The sequence below is a fragment of the Somniosus microcephalus genome, chromosome 8 (assembly GCF_052327205.1).
Source record: "Somniosus microcephalus isolate GS21.2 chromosome 8, FLI_Smic_1.0, whole genome shotgun sequence".
Classification (NCBI taxonomy): Eukaryota; Metazoa; Chordata; class Chondrichthyes; order Squaliformes; family Somniosidae; genus Somniosus; species Somniosus microcephalus.
In genome coordinates this window covers 120,811,409-120,829,799 of record NC_140994.1, presented here as the reverse complement: position 1 = coordinate 120,829,799, position 18,391 = coordinate 120,811,409, and the positions used below count along the sequence as shown (strand labels likewise).

Below are 18,391 nucleotides of genomic sequence, written 5' to 3'. Positions count from 1 at the left end.
ATCGTGCCGAGCTCGAAATTCATTGAGGTGGGGGCATAAGGGGATGAAGCTCAGGCCTTTGCTGAGGACTGATCGTTCAGGGTCAGAGAGTGGAAGGTCAGAGGGGATAGTGAAAACACGGCAGGGGGTGAGATTGGGAGAAGGGGGTCAGAGCAAAGTGAAGGGGAAGAAGGTTCCGGAGCGGCGTTGGTGTCCAAGAGTTGATGAAGCTTGCGATCCTTGACATCAGAAAGGAAGAAGAAAAGTTTTTTGTTGAAGCGTCGGATGAGTCGAAGGATGAAATGGAACTGTGGACCCGGACAGCTTTGAGATAGAGTGCGCCGGTGTTGCTGAAGAGAGAGGTCGAGAGTGTTCTTTCTATTGATATTTTAGCATTAAATTGTTGACAAACCCCCTTTAAAATGTTTTGAGATTACGCCGTGGCTCAGTTGGTAGCACTCTCACCTCTGAGGTCAGAAGGTTGTGGGTTCAAGCCCCCACTCCAGGAACTTGAGCACATAACCCAGGCTGGCAATTCAGTGCAGTCCTGAGGGAGTGCTGCGCTGTCAGAGGTGCTGTCTGTTCGATGAGACATTAAACCGAGGCCCCGTCTGCTCTCTCAGGTGGACGTACAATATCCCATGGCAATATTTTGAAAAAGAGCAGGGGTGTTCTCTCTGGTGTGCTGGCTAATATTTATACTCATCCAACACCTACAAACAAATGACCTGGCCATTATCACATTGCTGTTTGTAGGACCTTGCTGTGCACAAATTGGCTGCCAGGTTTCCTACATTACAACGATTCCACTTCAAAAGTACGTTTGGGATGTCCTGAGGTCCTGAAAAGCCCTATATGAATGCAAGTCTTAATTTTCTTTCGTTTATTTATTTCAAACATTTCAATATAAAAGACTAGCTTGCTCTTTAATTAGATGGTTATTTATCAAGAAAGTTCTTTCATAAGGTAGGGATCTTGTTGCCACAGTGCCTCTCGAAGAACATCCATAGCTTTCCTTCCTTTATGGATGACAGCATCCAGTAACCGTCTGGTCCGCTCAGCTCGTATTTCTCCGGCTCGGATAGTCTCATATTCATCCTGGTTGAGAACATCTCTCTGCCTCAGGATATCCACAAGGGGTTCAACAATGGAAACCCTTTCCACCAGGTCCTGCCGATGTTCCTCAATGAAATGTCTTGACGATCTGTCATCTGAAAAAAACCCATGTACAAATTTACCATCAAAACTCTTTATGCCCTTCATGGGCAGGAGGGAAAGGGCATTTTCGCCCCTGCTTTCCTCTCCTGAAGATTCTGACTCCTTGCCGGTTCCAATAGTAGTGGCAAACCCTCGGTCAAAAGTCCATTCTTTGGGAGCGTTTCCATAGCGCGAGTAGACTGATCTCTAGCACGGCCAAGCCTGTGCCGGTCCTTATCCCATCTCCGAACGCACTTGGTGTTCACCGGAGTTAACCATGGGCACTGTGGGGTGACAGCTAGCACAGCACAGGGATTGAATCTGGCACCTAACAGTCTGTGTAGCTGGGCAGCAGTTCTGATCCTTGAGCCACTGGTGGAGTCTGTGCAGGTCATGTGAAATGGGAAATCACAAATCTCTATTCTGGTCAAAGTGGTAGTAAACACGATGGCAGGGGTACTGTGAAGATATATTACCAGGAACAGATATGATATCACACCATGGGAGGGGCACTGAGGAGATATATCACACCATGGGAGGGCCACTGAGGAGATATATCACACCATGGGAGAGGCACTGAGGAGATATATCACACCATAGGAGGGGCACTGAGGAGATATATCACACCATGGGAGGGGCACTGAGGAGATATATCACACCACGGGAGGGGCACTGAGGAGATATATCACACCATAGGAGGGGCACTGAGGAGATATATCACACCATGGGAGGGGCACTGAGGAGATATATCACACCACGGGAGGGGCACTGAGGAGATATATCACACCACAGGAGGGGCAGTGAGGAGATATATCACACCACGGGAGGGGCACTGAGGAGATATATCACACCATGGGAGAGGCACTGAGGAGATATATCACACCACGGGAGGGGCACTGAGGAGATATATCACACCATGGGAGGGGCACTGAGGAGATATATCACACCACGGGAGGGGCACTGAGGAGATATATCACACCACGGGAGGGGCACTGAGGAGATATATCACACCATGGGAGAGGCACTGAGGAGATATATCACACCATAGGAGGGGCACTGAGGAGATATATCACACCATGGGAGGGGCACTGAGGAGATATATCACACCATGGGAGGGGCACTGAGGAGATATATCACACCATGGGAGGGGCAGTGAGGAGATATATCACACCACGGGAGGGGCAGTGAGGAGATATATCACACCATGGGAGGGGCACTGAGGAGATATATCACACCATGGGAGGGGCACTGAGGAGATATATCACACCATGGGAGGGGCACTGAGGAGATATATCACACCATGGGAGGGGCACTGAGGAGATATATCACACCACGGGAGGGGCACTGAGGAGATATATCACACCATGGGAGGGGCACTGAGGAGATATATCACACCACGGGAGGGGCACTGAGGAGATATATCACACCACGGGAGGGGCACTGAGGAGATATATCACACCATGGGAGGGGCACTGAGGAGATATATCACACCATGGGAGGGGCACTGAGGAGATATATCACACCATGGGAGGGGCACTGAGGAGATATATCACACCACGGGAGGGGCACTGAGGAGATATATCACCATGGGAGGGGCACTGAGGAGATATATCACACCATGGGAGGGGCATGGTATAATCTATATTTTGAGGGGTTTGCAAGAACAGGGGGATTTGGGGGTGCATATTCACAAATCCTTGAAGTGGCAGGGCAAGTTGATGAGGCAGTTAAGAAAGTGCATGGGATACTTGACTTTGTAAATAGGGGCATTGAATACAAAAACAAGGAAGTCATGCTAAACCTTTACAAATCACTGGTTAGGCCTCCGCTGGAGTATTGTGTACAATTCTGGGTATCACCCTTTAGGAAGGATGCCAAGGCCCTGGAGAGGGCACAGAGGAGGTTTACCAGGGATGAGGGAGTTCAGTTATGTGGAGAGATTGGAGAAGCTGAGATTGTTCGACTTAGAGCAGAGAAGCTTAAGGGGAGATTTAATAAAGATGTTCAAAATTATGAGGGATTTTGATGGAGTAGATAAGGAGAAACTGTTTCCTCTGGCAAGTGGGTCGATAACCAGAGGTCATAGATTTAAAATAATTGGCAAAAGGACTAGAGGGTGATGAGCAATGTTCCCTCTACTTTTTTTGGGTGTGCGGCCCCTTTAACGGGCTGTGCATTCACATTTCTGCGCATGCGCGGTTTTTTTCATTTAAAAACCGGTGCGTGGCCTATGCTGGAAGTCCAGACCGCTACGTGGCCGCTTAACGGGAATATTGAAGATGAGGAGAATGTTTTCACATGGAGGGTCGTTAAGATCTGGAACGCACTACCTGAAAGAGTGCTCGACGCAGATTCAACAGTAATTTTCAAAAGGCAATTGGACGTGTACTTGGCGAGGACTAATTTGCAGGGATATGAGGAAAAAGCTGGGGTGTGGGACTAAATTGGACAGCCCTTTCAAAGAGCCAGCACAGGCGCAACGGGCTGATTGGGCTCCTTCTGTGCTGTAAGATTCTATGTTTCTATGAAGGAGGGATGGATAGTAATGAAGGGATGAATTTATGGCCATGAAGGGGAATGGATGACAATAAAGGAGGGATGGATGTTAATAAAGATGTAATGTATGGCAATGAAGGAGAGGATAGATGGCAGTAAAGGAGAGAATGATGGTATGATGGCAAGGCAATGAACATGGGATGAACAGCAATGAAAGGAGAAGGCATTGAAATCAGGCTACATGAGCCTAAAGGTCTTTTCCTGCTTGTAAAATTCACTGCGTTAAGTACATAAGGATCAGTATCAGAATTACCTATCCCACTCATTGCTCAGTCACACGGCCTGCGAGTCCTGCTCTGTGGAAACAAAATGGACACGAGGATTCAGTTAAAGATTAAGATAACTATAATCAGCTCTGATCAATACAAATGCGGCTGTCTGCAGTCCTTTCCAAAATGCTTCAGGGTCCTCAGCTCTAGGAACATAGGAATTGCTAGAGGTAAAAAGACCAAGGTCCACCTAGTTCACCTTCTACCATCCTGGTAGTCGCTTGACTAATCATGGCAATCAATCTCTATCAATTAGTCTACAACAGACCCAGAAAGCTCTGCTGTTGTAACGTCAGCTTAACAGAACGATAAATGAGAGTTCCCTTAATGACTCCATCGATGTCAACTGCACAGAGTGAAAGGGAGCCATGCAGAGCGGGGAGGCCCTAGGTTCCATTCCCAGCTAGTTGAGCCAGGACAGAAGCTGGGCTGCTACAATTGGCCTTAGCATCCTGGAGCTAGGGAGTTGGAAATTCAACCAGGGCTCCTGTTCCTCATCGCTGTGTAGTGACCTTAAGTGTAGATGTCAGATGAGGGCATGATCAAGCTCAGTTTATAATGTCTTCTGTAGCTGAATGATCCACTGACACTCAGTGCCAAGCCTTATGCTTCTGTGAGGTACCAGAGGGCTTTGAGTGTCCATGGAGCCATCCAGCAGAGCAGGGGAGAAAATTGGTGGCAAACTAAAAGTGCTGGAGCTTCAGAAGGACATAGGCCTGTGATTTCTGTAGCTGCTGTTGCTAGAACAGGCCTCCTGGGAAATCACTGCTCAACCGGGCACCGTTGGCAGCTCTTCCTGAGCTTTCCACAATTTGATTTAATTATTTTTTGCTTTCTTCTCCTGTTGCCATGCACCAACTCTGAAAGAACAGTCAGGCAGCTATTCCCACACCTCCATCCACCCAACTCAATCAGGAGGTGATGGTCGAGATTCTGCCTCTGATTCTCGCCCCTCTCCCTGGGCAGAAACATAGGGCCTGAGCACAGCACCGTGCGAGTGTGGGAATCCAGTTTGCTGGGGGCCGATGTTAGGGAATCCGAGATCCATCTAGTCCACCTACCATCCCAGTAGTCGCGTGATACAACGATAATGGAGTTGTTGACTAATCAGAGCAATCAATCTCAGTCAATTAATCTACAACAAACCCAGACATTAGGAGTGTAAGATTTGCAAAATTTCTGCATTTCCCCGAAGGCTGTTATTAATAAACGGGACCCTGCGTGGACTGTTTAAAATCAAAAAGGGTACCCAAAATGGCGTCTGTGCCTCGTGGCAGCAAGCCTGTGAGATTTTAAAATGGACTCTACAATGCAGACAGCTTGGAGAAATCAAAACCAAGCTGCAGGCTTCTGTGAAGAGAAACTTTGTATTTTGGAACCAGACAGGACACTGAATTATGCATTAGACCAAATTGGAGGCAAATCTAAATTCAGTTTAGGCCTATAGTTAAGGCCATCTAGCAGTCTGCATATTTTATCGGAAACAGATTAACCGAGCCATCGAGGCCGGACAAGGCCCATCAAGGAACTTTCAGGACAATACAAGTCAATTATCGGGCCGGTAGATGCGATTACCGGCCATCTGAAACCAGTTAGTATGGATTGCTACCAGTATGTAAAATAGCCCGCCAAGATTAAAACAAAGAACTAACCTGATTTGGCGCGCAGATAAGGGTTTTCGAAAGGAGTATAATTGAAGGCCCCCTCGGGTAGCAAGAAGTTCAAGTTTTCGGTCGGGTGTTCGTGTTGGTTGGGGTGCTGGTGCTGCTCTTCGACCCCTCGCCCTCGTGGCTGCCGCTCTTCCCCCGTCCCGCGCTTACCCCCTGGCCTTAGCCCGTGCCCTTTTCCCACACCATCTGGAACTAGCCCCGGCACCGGGTCGGGCGGACACGGACAATTCAGGCCAGGCGAGGCGGGACACGACGAGGGGAGGAGGGAAGACCACCGGAGGGAAGGCCACCTGAGGAGAGGCTTTGAATTATCGGGCCTTCAGCCTCAGCTGACCTTCGAATAACTGCACACCAACTCAATCTGGCGGCTGTCGACGAAGCATCATCCCTGCAAGGAAAGGTACCCAAACAGAGACTTTAACTTTGGGGTACTCAAACCTGGACAACGCCCTTGCAGCGCCTGGAGGCCACGTGACGACGACAAGCTCCAGAGACCACCAAGAGCGAACCCCGAACCCAACCGCTGTTTTGAGTCTAACAAACCTTTTTACTGGTGAGCATGAAGTTCTGACCCCTCATAGCTTAATCTAGTTAGGTATTAGGGGTGGGATAAGGATAAGGGGTTTTGTTAAGATAGTTGTTTTCCCTCAATGTGCCGTGTGCTCCCCATTCCCTGTATAAGTATAGTTATTATTCTTTTGCATTTGTATTTTCGCCTGTAGAAGTGTACACTGGTAAATTTTCCCATGAGATTGTATCAAGTTTTTCTTCTCTTCAATAAAATCTTGGTTTTGTTTACATCCAACCACCTGTCTACTCAAGTCTTCTCTGTACCGCCACCTTGTACCTAAGTCCGGTGTCTAGAACCCAGGGGCGTGGGAGCGATTCGAACCGCTCACAAAACAGTCAGGGGCATAACTGACTGGGCGCACGCGCCACCACCACAGGCCACCCCCTACAGAGAGGAATGCCTCCAATGATGGAATGCTTTGGAAACCATAGCTCCAAAGTCACCTGTTCCGCCGAAGCATGCTACACTTACCTCATGTTAGGTCTCAAGTTACTCACATACTATATCTCAAAATGTTATTTTCTAAAATAAATTATCAAATTTGCATTTGAATGAATTAATACTAACGCCTCCCTAGGGATCCTGTTCCATAGAATTACCACACATTCACTGAAATAATGTTTCACTCCTGCCCCCAGGACTCCCTAACCAATTCCCTCCCTCTCTGCTTTCAACAACCTGCTTGTTCTCTTCTCTTTGGTCATGCCGTCACTATCCCACCCAACCCTTCTTCTTTTTGCCCTTTCTGCTCAGCCTGCACTGTTTATTCCCTCCTTAATGTAAGCATTTGGGATATCTTCTGCACATGAGGGGCACTATCTAAACGCATACTACTGTAGTCAGACAGTACAGCAAGCAACAGGCAATGGTGACTGTACAAAGATAGAACTGGAAGTCATCGGCATGAACAACCCCAAGTTTGGAGATGATGCAAATCATAGAAACATAGAAACATAGAAGATAGGAGCAGGTGTAGGCCATTCGGCCCTTTGAGCCTGCTCCGCCATTCAATGAGATCATGGCTGATCATCCAAATTCAGTACCCTGTCCCTGCCTTCTCCCCATATCCCTTGATCCCTTTAGCCTTAAGAAATATATCCAACTCTTTCTTGAATATATTTAATGAATTGGCCTCCACCGCCCTCTGTGGCAGAGAATTCCACAGGTTCACCACTCTCTGGGTGAAGAAATTCCTCCTCATTTCGGTCCTAAATGGCTTACCCCTTATCCTTAGACTACGACCCCTGGTTCTGGACTCCCCGGCCATCAGAAACATCCTTCCTGCATCTAGTCTGTCCAGGCCTGACAGAATTTTATAGGTTTCGATGAGATCCCCTCTCAATCTTCTAAACTCCAGTGAGTATAAGCCCAATCGACACAATCTCTCCTCATACGTCATTCCTGCCATCCCAGGTATCAGCCTGGTGAATCTTCGCTGCACTCCTTCCATGGCAAGAACGTCCTTCCTCAGGTAAGGCGACCAAAACTGCACACAGTACTCAAGGTGCGGTCTCACAAAGACCCTGTACAACTGTAGCAAGACATCCTTGTTCCTGTACTCGAACCCTCTTGCTACGAAGGCCAACATACCATTTGCCTTCTTTACCACCTGCTGCACCTGCATGCTTACCTTCAGCGACTGGTGCACAAGAACACCCAGGTCTCTTTGCACTTCCCCGTCTCCCAATCTATTGCCATTCAAATAATAATCTACCTTCCTGTTTTTGCCACCAAAGTGGATAATTTCACATTTATCCACATTATAGTGCATTTGCCATTTTTCTGCCCAATCACCCAACCTGTCCAAATCGTACTGGAGTTTCACGACATCCTCCTCACAGCTTACCCTCCCACCCAGCTTTGTGTCGTCTGCAAATTTGGAGATACTACATCCAATTCCCTTGTCCAGATCATTAATATATATTGTGAACAGCTGGGGTCCTAGGACCGATCCTTGCGGTACCCCACTAGTCACTGCCTGCCACTTGGAAAACGACCCGTTTATTCCAACTCTTTGCTTTCTGTCCGCCAACCAGTTCTCTATCCAAGTCAATACCTTGCCCCCAATCCCATGTGCCTTAATTTTGCATGCTAATCTCTTATGTGGGACCTTATCGAAAGCCTTCTGAAAGTCCAAATACACCACATCCACTGGTTCTCCTTTATCTATTTTACCAGTTACATCCTCAAAAAATTCTAGCAGATTAGTCAAGCATGATTTACCTTTTGTAAATCCATGCTGACTTTGTCCAATCCTGTCACTGCTTTCCAAGTGCTCTGCTATTACATCTTTTATAATAGACTCTAGCATTTTCCCCACTACCGATGTCAGGCTTACCGGTCTATAATTCCCTGCTTTTTCTCTACCACCTTTTTTGAATAGTGGAGTAACACTAGCTACCCTCCAATCCATGGGTACTGTTCCAGAGTCTATCGAGTTCTGGAAGATGACCAGCAATGCATCTACTATTTCTAGGGCCACTTCCTTAAGTACCCTGGGATGTAGATTATCAGGCCCTGGGGATTTATCGGCCTTCAGTCCCATCAATATTCCTAATACCATTTCCCTACAAATACTGATTTCTTTCAGTTCCACCCTTTCATCAGACCCTATGTTCCCCGGCATCTCTGGGAGGTTATTTGTGTCCTCCTTTGTGAAGACAGAACCAAAGTATGTATTTAGTTGGTCTGCCATTTCTTTGTTCCCCATTATAAATTCCCCTGATTCTGACTGCAAGGGACCTACGCTTGACTTCCCCAATCTTTTTCTCTTCACATATCTATAAAAGCTTTTACAGTCAGTTTTTATGTTTCCTGATAGCTTACTCTCATATTCTATTTTCCCTTTCTTAATTAATCCCTTTGTCCTCCTTTGTTGAATCCTAAACTGCTCCCAATCCTCAGGATTATTGCTTTTTCTGGCCAATTTATGTCGTCTCCTTGGATCTTATGCTATCCCTAATTTCCCTTGTTAGCCAATGAAGAATAGAAGGGGACAAAAGGTGGAGGCCTGGGCCACGCCCAAGAAGACCATGCAGGCAGAGAGGAGACTTTAAGTAACTGAAACAGTTAAACATTTGCCATTGTTGGTGGTAGAGTTAAATCCACCAGCAATCTGTCAAAAAAAAAGGTTGTTTCAATTCTCTTCTATTTAACTGGAAGCACAGATGTGTTCTGGACTCCCCTTCACTTTGCAAGCGTACAGACTACAGACCTGCATCCCCACCAACCAATACCGTGACAACAACTTGCAATTATGTAGCGCCTTTAATTTAGGAAAAATGGCCCGAGCTGCTTCACAAGAGAATGGAGGCCGAGCCGGAGGAGCAGATAATAGGAGGGTGTGACCAAAGCCTTGGTCAGCAAGATAGGTTATAAGGAGGAACTTCAAGGGGAAGAGGGAGGTGGCGAGGCAGAGGTGTTTTTAAGGAGGGCATTTCCAGGGAGTGGGACCTAGACAGCTGAAGCCATGGCCACCAATGGTGGGGGGAAGAGAGGGGTATGCACGCAAGGCCAGGGTCAGAGGAATGGAGAGTTCTGGGGGTTGTAGAGCTGGAGGAGGTTAAAGAGGTAGGCAGCAGTGAGGCGAGGGAGTGGTTTAAACCTGAGGATAAGAATTTTAAATTTGAGGTGTTGGGGGACCAGGAACAGGTGTAGGTCAGTGAAGTGTGATGGGTGAGTGGAACTTGGTGACAGTGAGGATACGTGCAGCAGAGTTTTGAATGAGAGGAAGTTTATGGACAGTGAAGAAGACAAGCTAGGAGAGCACTGGAACAATCGAGTCTGGATGAGGTTTTCCGCAGAAGATGGGCTGAGGTAATGGTGGCAGGAGCAATGTCCCTGAGGGGAAGTAAGCAGCCTTTGTGAAGGGGAGCAAGTGGGATCGGAAGCTTAGCTTGGGGTTGAACAAAACCTTGAAGTTGAAAATAGTGTGGTTCAGCTTGAGACAGTGGCCAGGGAGAGGGATGGAATTGGTGACCAAGGTGCTGTCCTCCCCGCCTGGCATTATCACCCCATCCTCGACTTCTCTGAACCTTGCAAATCCATGCCCATCTTTCCTGCAGCTCCATGTCTGAATATCTCCATTCAGGTTTCTGTCCCCATTACACCACTAAAACTTCCCCTAACCAAAGTCACAAATGACATCCTCTGTGACTGTGACTGTGGTACACTATCCCTCCTCATCCTTCTCAACCTGGCTGCCACCTTTAACAAGGTTGACCACACCATCCTCCTCCAATGCCTCTCCTCTGTTGCCCAGCTCAGTAGGGCTGCCCTCGCCTGGTTCCACTCTTACCTATCCAATTGTAGCCAGTGCATCTACAGCAGTGGCTTCTCATCCCACCCAAGCACCACTACCTCTGGAGTCCCCCCAAGGATCTCTCCTTGGGCCCCTCCTATTTCTCATCTACATGTTAACCCTTGGCGACATCATCTGCAGACATGGAGTTAGGTTCCTCATGTACATTGACGACACCCAGCTCTACCTCATCACCACCACCTCTCTCAACCCTTCCAATGCCTCTGTCTTATCAGAATTCTTATTTAACATCCAGTCGTGAGTGAGCCGCGATTTCCTCCAATTAAACATTGGCAAGACTGAAGCCGTCGCCTTTGACCCCCACCACAACCTCCATTCCCCACCCCCCGATTCCATTCCCCTCTCTGGCCACTGTCTCGGGCTGAAGCAGATTGTTAGCAACCTCGGCAAATTCAATCATGAGCTGAGCTGCCGACCCCATATCCTCTGCCTCACAAGAGCGCTACTTCCATCTACGTAACACTGCCCATCTCTAACCCTGCCTCAGCCCATCACCAGCTGCTGAAACCATAATCCACGCTTTTATGACACCAGATTTGACTATTCCAATACTCTCCCGGCCGGCCTCCCATCTTCTACTGTCTGTCAACTTGAGCTCATCCACATCTCCGCTGCCCATATTCTAACTCGCACCAAGTCCCGCTCACCCATCACCCCTGTCCTTGTTGACCTACATTGGCTCCAAACACCTCCAATTTAAAATTCTCATCTTCAGATTTAAATCTCTCCATGGCCTCGCCCCTCCCTATCTCTGTTACTACCTCCAGCCCTACAACTTCCTGTCCCCCAAGAACTTTGTGTTCCCCCAACTCTAGTCTCTTTTGCATCCTCTCCTTTCCTTTGCCCAACCATTGGCAGCTGTGCCTTCAGCCATCTAGGCCCTTAGCTCCAGAATTCCTCCCCAAAACCTATCAAACTCCCTCTCCTTCTGTAAATCCCTTCTTAAAGCCCAACTCTTTGAACAAGCTTTCAGTCACCCGTCCTCATTGAGCTCAGTGGCAGCACTCTCGCCTCTGGCCAGAAGGTTGCGAGTTCAAAGCCCAACTCCAGAGACTTGAACACAAAATCTAGGCTGACACTTGAGTGCAGTGCTGAGGGAGAGCTGCACTGTCAGAGGTGCTGTCTTTCAGATGAGACATTAAACCGCAGTCCCCTCTGCCCTCTCAGGTGGACGTAAAAGATCCCATGGCACTATTTCAAAGAAGAGCAGAGGAATTCTCCCTGGTGTCCTGGCCAATATTTATCCCACAATCAACATCACTAAAACAGTTTATCTGGTCATTATCACATTGGTGCGTTTCCTTCATTACAATAGTGACTACACTTCATTGGCTGTAAAGCGCTTTAAGACGCCCTGAGGTTGTGAAAGGCGCTATATAAATTGTAAGGGGGAAAAATTCAGTTGGTGCGCCACCCATTAGTGCCTTAAGAGGGCGCTAAGTGGGGCACAAACCAACTAGCGCCCGGGCGCGGCACTGCCCATGCCTCCCGCAAAATTCAGCGGGAGGTTAGTGGTGGTGCTAACCGGTAGCGCCGTGCCGCTGGCGATGACGTCATTGGTGTGCACAGCGCCCCGCTCACGCCCCGGCCGCAATCTTCGGGAGCGCCCCCTGATTTACCGCCGGACGCTATGTCCGACAGGGTCAGGGTGGTGTACCTGCGGCCGGGGATGTGCAATTTAAAGGCGAGGTGCGGGGCGGCCATTTTTGTTGCTGGCCGCCTGCCAGCACCTGCCTGCGCTCCCGTCCCTGGCCCCCTGAATCACCCCCCCCCCCGCAACGCGGAGTGCTGGCTGCGCTCCAAGAGCCCGGCACTTCTTTTGGGTGCCGGGCTCTTTTGCTGGCACTCCCAATCCCCGGGGGCCCAGCTAGGCCCCAGATCGCGCTGCACAAGGCCCCTCCCCTTTAAGAAGGGGAGGAAGGCCTGCAATACCACGGCGCGACGTGCCGCAGCGGCACGTAGCGCCACAATATTCACTCGCAGCGCCCCAAGAGGGATGTGGGGCGCTTCCAGTAGCGCCCACTTCCCTCTTGGGGCGCAACCACTCAATTTCCGGCGCGGGGGCACTAATTTTTTCGGGGTGCTAATTTTTCCGGGGCGCTACTTTTAGTGCCCCGGTGAAGTTTGCGCCTCAATTGGGGCACTACTCAATTTTTAGCCCTAAGTCTCTTTTCCCCTAATGTCTCCTTGTCTGTGTGGGCCTCTGTGAAATGGCTTAGAGTGGGGTTTTTTGCGTTAAAGGCGCTATATACATGTAAGCTGTCGATGTCCAGTCCCAGTGCCCAATGCATGAAAGCAGAGTTTGACCGATGCAATTCTCCCGATGAGGGACCGAGGTAAAGGGGAGGGAGGAGGGATCAGAGCAGCACAGGCCGTGCTGAGCCAGGTAAATACTGACATTGACGAAATGCATGGCAGAAATGTCACCCTTTGAAATCCCTTTAAAGAGCACAGAGTTTGATTGTTGGAATAAGACGCCGACAGGAACACACATCCCAATCACATTTAGTTTAAGGATAAACTTATTCCTCGGGGTTTAAATGGGTCCGCAGAGGTTTCAGGAGCAGCAGCGGCTCCGCGCACTCACTTGCTGGCTCAGGTCCAGGGTCTGCTCCAAGTCCCGGCAGTCGGGAAATAAATACTCCAAAAACGGAGGAGCTGCCGCTGCCGGGGTAGGAAGAAAAAATGAACTAAACGGATGAGGAAATGAAGTAAGAGAACGTGAAAGTGAAACTGAGGGCGGCGACGTAACAGAGTGAGAGAGTAAGCAAGGGTGAGAGTAATAAAGAGTGAGGGTGAGAGTATCAAAGAGTGACAGGGTCAGAGTAACAAAGTGATAGGGTGAGAGTAATAAAGAGTGAGAGGGTCAGAGTAACAAAGAGTGACAGGGTGAGAGTAATCAAGAGTGAGAGGGTCAGGATAACAAAGAAAGAGAGAGGGTGAGAGTAATAAAGAGTGAAAGGGTCAGGGTAACAAAGGAAGAGTGAGAGGGTGAGAGTAATAAAGAGTGAAAGGGTCAGGGTAACAAAGGAAGAGTGAGAGGGTGAGAGTAATAAAGAGTGAGAGGGTGAGAGTAATAAAGAGTGAGAGGGTGAGAGTAATAAAGGGTGAGAGTAATGAAGAGTGAGGGGGTCAGGGTAACAAAGAGTGAGAGGGTGAGAGTAACAAAGAGTGACAGGGTGACAGTAATAAAGAGTGAGGGGGTGAGATAATAAAGAGTGAGAGGGTGAGAGTTATAAAGAATAGAGGGTGAGAGTAATAAAGAGTGAGAGGGTGAGAGTTATAAAGAGTGAGAGGGTCAGGGTAACAAAGAGTGAGAGTGTGAGAGTAATAATGAGTGACAGGGTGACAGTAATAAAGAGTGAGAGGGTGAGATAATAAAGAGTGAGAGGGTGAGAGAAATAAAGAGTGAGAGGGTCAGAGTAACAAAGAGTGACAGGGTGGGAGTAATAAAAAGTGAGAGGGTGAAAGTAACTAAGAGTAGAGGGTGAGAGTAATAAAGAGTGAGAGGGTGAGAGAAATAAAGAGTGAGAGAGTCAGAGTAACAAAGAGTGACAGGGTGAGAGTAATAAAGAATGAGAGGGTCAGAGTAACAAAGAGTGACAGGGTGAGAGTAATCAAGAGTGAGAGGGTCAGGGTAACAAAGAAAGAGTGCAAGGGTGAGATAATAAAGAGTGAGAGGGTCAGGGTAACAAAGAGTGAGAGGGTGAGAGTAATAATGAGTGAGAGGGTGACAGTAACAAAGAGTGACAGAGTGAGAGTAATAAAGAGTGAGAGGGTGAGAGTTATAAAGAGTGAGAGGGTGAGAGTAATAAAGGGTGAGAGTAATAAAGAGTGAGAGGGTCAGCATAACAAAGAGTGAGAGGGTGAGAGTAATAATGAGTGAGAGGGTGACAGTAACAAAGAGTGACAGGGTGAGAGTAATAAAGAGTGAGAGGGTGAGAGTAATAAAGAGTGAGAGGGTGAGAGTAACAAAGAGTGACAGGGTGAGAGTAATAAAGAGTGAGAGGGTCAGAGTAAAAAAGAGTGACAGAGTGAGAGTAATCAAGAGTGAGAGGGTCAGGGTAACAAAGAAAGAGTGCGAGGTGAAAGTAAAGAGTGAGAGGGTCAGGGTAACAAAGGAAGAATGAGAGGGTGAGAGTAATAAAGAGTGAGAGGGTGAGAGTAACAAAGAGTGAGAGGGTGAGAGTTATAAAGAGTGAGAGAGTGAGAGTAATAAAGAGTGAGAGGGTGAGAGTCATAAAGAGTGAGAGGGTGAGAGTAATAATGAGTGAGAGGGTGACGGTAACAAAGGGTGATAGGGTGAGAGTAATAAAGAGTGAGAGGGCGAGATAATAAAGAGTGAGCGGGTGAGAGTAACAAAGAGTAGAGGGTGAGAGTAATAAAGAGTGAGAGAGTGAGAGTAATAAAGAGTGAGAGGGTGAGAGTAATAATGAGTGAGAGGGTGAGAGTAATAATGAGTGAGAGGGTGAGAGTATCAAAGAGTGACAGGGTGAGAGTAACAAAGAGTGACAGGGTGAGAGTAACAAAGAGTGACAGCGTCAGAGTAATAAAGAGTGAGAGGGTCAGAGTAACAAAGAGTGACAGGGTGAGAGTAATAAAGAATGAGAGCATCAGAGTAACAAAGAGTGACAGGGTGAGAGTAATCAAGAGTGAGAGGGTAACAAAGAAAGAGTGAGAGGGTGAGAGTAATAAAGAATGAAAGGGTCAGGGTAATAAAGGAAGAGTGAGAGGGTGAGAGTAATAAAGAGTGAGAGGGTGAGAGTAAAAGAGTGAGAGGGTGAGAGTTATAAAGAGTGAGAGGGTGTGAGTAATAAAGGGTGCGAGTAATAAAGAGTGAGAGGGTCAGGGTAACAAAGAGTGACAGAGTGAGAGTAATAATGAGTGGTCGTCTTATCTGAGGAAGGATGTTCTTGCCATGGAAGGAGTTCAGCGAAGAGTCACCAGGCTGATACTTGGGATGGCAGAAATGACGTATGAGGAGAGATTGGGTCGATTGGGCTTGTACTCGCTGGAGTTTAGAAGAATGAGAGGGGATCTCATTGAAACTTATAAAATTCTGACAGGACTGGACAGACTAGATGTAGGAAGGATGTTCCCGATGGTCAGGGAGTCCAGAACCAGGGGTCACAGTCTAAGGATAAGGGGTAAGCCATTTAGGACAGAAATGATGAGGAATTTCTTCACCCAGAGAGTGGTGAACCTGTGGAATTCTCTACCACAGAAGGCAGTAGAGGCCAATTCATTAAATAAATTCAAGAAGGAGTTTGATATATTTCTTAAGGCTAAAGGGATCAAGGGATATGGGGAGAAAGCAGGGACAGGGTACTGAATTTGGATGATCAGCCATGATTGTATTGAATGGCGGAGCAGGCTCGAGGGGCTGAATGGCCTACTCCTGCTCCTATCTTCTATGTTTCTATGTTTCTATGAGAGGGTGAGAGTAATAATGAGTGAGAGGGTGACAGTAATAAAGAGTGACAGGGTGAGAATAATAAAGAGAGGGTGAGATAATAAAGAGTGAGAGGGTGAGAGTAACAAAGAGTAGAGGGTGAGAGTAATAAAGGAAGAGTGAGAGGGTGAGAGTAATAAGGAGTGAGAGGGTGAGAGTAATAAAGAGTGAGAGGGTGAGTGTAATAAAGGAAGAGTGACGTATAAAACTCACTACGCACTTGGTTCGAGTATAAAGCAAGGCTTTAATCAACTTGTTTCAAAACATGGAGGTCTAGTTATCTTTCAATAGTTCCTGTTTACAAAATGTCCTGGGAAAACTGGGCCCACACCCGAGTATTTATACTCCTTGGACGGCGCCACCAGCTGGCCGTCCAGTGTTATTTCATGAGTCTTTCTTCATGGATCATAAGATTCATAACATTCTTCCTCCCTAAAGATTTGGAAGTCCGTTGACTTCCTTTTAACGGATTAGCCGGACCACGAATAGCCGCAGTCTTTTAGCTCTTCGCTTGTGGCTGGAAGGCACGTCTCCCCAGACCGTGTCTGGGTCCCTGGGTCGCTTGATCCATACTGGTAGGTCGACAGGACCCGTGTCGCCTTGATCGACCTGAGGGAGACTGGGGAGATCGTGACTCCAGGTGCGGGTCCCCACAGGCGCAGAGCTGGCTTCATTTTGTTTGATAGCCGGGGATTGACTAGCATCCTGGCTTCGGGTGGCCATCCCATGGGGAGCGCTCGGCTCCCTGAATTGATCCGGTGGAGTAGCCGGCAGATCTCTTGATGTCCCTGATAGGGTGTCATCTTCAAAGGTACGCAGAGTGTCGGCATCATTACTGTGGGACCCTCTATTATTTGGGTCCGTGGGACCGGTTGGACAGGGAGCCAGATCTCTGAGCGAAACGGTGGACTCCCGGCCATCAGGGTATGCGCTTAAGTGGGATTAACGTCCATTAACTCCACCTCGTCGACAAGGGGATCATTTTTGGCAGATCCGACGAATCTTCGGAGCAGCACGGGGCCGAGAGCTGCCAACCATGACGGTAGGGACGTCCCAAGAGTGGAGCGACACTGGAACCTGAAGAATCGCTTGTGAGACATGACATTGGTGGATGTGGAAAGAAGAGACCTGATGGAATGCAACACGTCAGGGAGCACAGTTTCCCACTGCTGGTCCGGTAGGTTGCGTGACCTCAGTGCAAGACGAACAGCGTTCCAAATGATAGCGTTGTATCTCTCAACCTGTCCATTACCGATGGGATGATACGGTGTTGTTTTACTTGTGGCAATTCCCCGTTGGGAAAGATAACTTTTGAGTTCGCTTGACATGAAGGAGGGACCCCGATCAGAGTGGATGAAGTTGGCCATACCGCAAAGGTTGATCGAGGCAGTTGATCACTGTGGAAGTAAGCATATTGGGACAGGGGAAAGCAAAGGGAAAGCGTGAATATTCGTCCACCATAGTAAGTAAGTAGGTGTTTCGCGTTGAGGAAGGCAATGGCCCTTTAAAGTCAATGCTGAGTGGCTGCATAGTGTGTATGAGCGAGCCATCCGACGGACGGAAGAATTGCGCTTTTAATTCCGCACAGATTCTACAGGTGGAGCAAGTTCTTTTCACATCTTCCGTAGAAAATGGGAGATTTTTAGATCGCAAAAAGTGCAGCATACGGGTAACGCCAGGATGGCATAAGTCAGTATGAAGATCCGCAAGAGTCGAAGTTGACATAGAAGAGCAGAATGCCCGCGTGAGGGTATCCGGGGCCACATTCTCTTTGCCGGGTCGATATGTATGGTGTAGCCAAAGGCTGCCAATTCCATCCTCCAGAGTTGTATTTTGTTATTCTTGATCTTAGTGCGTTTCCGGTTATCCAGCATAAAGGCCATGGAGTGCTGATCAGTTATAAGAGTGAAATGGTGACGAGCGAGAAAATGACTCCACTGACGTACAGCTTCGATGATGGCCGTAGCCTCCTTCTCGACAGGGGGATAATGGAGCTCGCTACCCTGCAAAGTTCTGGACAGAAATGCAACGGGTCGACCACCTTGATTCAAGGTAGCACAGATCGCTCTTATGTTCATTAATAAATAAACATTCTTATTATGAACACAGCTAGCTTTTGCTAGACACTTTATTGAGCACATGTGCACTAGGTACAGTATCTGTAGAGGCATCCATCTTGACTGCTACCTTGTGGGTAGCCTAGTGCCTCATGGGTAATGTAGTCTTAATATACATACAGCTGGGTAGTGTAGTCTTATATACATACAGCTATGTGCAGCTCTACACGGCTCCACCTAGTGTCCACTATAGAATGACATGTTATTGATCATTACATCCCCCTTTCTTTGAGGTTTAACAAAATCAATATCAATCAAC

General features: G+C 47.9%; 1 protein-coding gene across 2 annotated transcripts; it reads right to left on the bottom strand.

Moving 5' to 3' along the window:
• Nucleotides 1-840: 840 nt before the first annotated feature.
• On the bottom strand, nucleotides 841-13,259 carry LOC147113766 (apoptosis-associated speck-like protein containing a CARD). 2 transcript variants are annotated; one of them, XM_085995082.1, is made up of 4 exons: nucleotides 13,151-13,259; nucleotides 5,654-6,059; nucleotides 3,986-4,028; nucleotides 841-1,190 (listed from the first exon to the last, which is right to left on the bottom strand). In XM_085995082.1, exons 3-4 carry the CDS (start codon nucleotides 3,996-3,998, stop codon nucleotides 925-927), a joined length of 279 nt encoding a protein of 92 aa, XP_085851208.1. In that variant the 5' UTR covers nucleotides 3,999-4,028; nucleotides 5,654-6,059; nucleotides 13,151-13,259; the 3' UTR covers nucleotides 841-924. The 2 variants fall into 2 exon arrangements, with proteins under 2 accessions (XP_085851208.1, XP_085851209.1); XM_085995083.1 differs by lacking the exon at nucleotides 5,654-6,059 and having other exon boundaries at nucleotides 13,151-13,252.
• Between the last annotated feature and the right edge of the window lie 5,132 nt (nucleotides 13,260-18,391).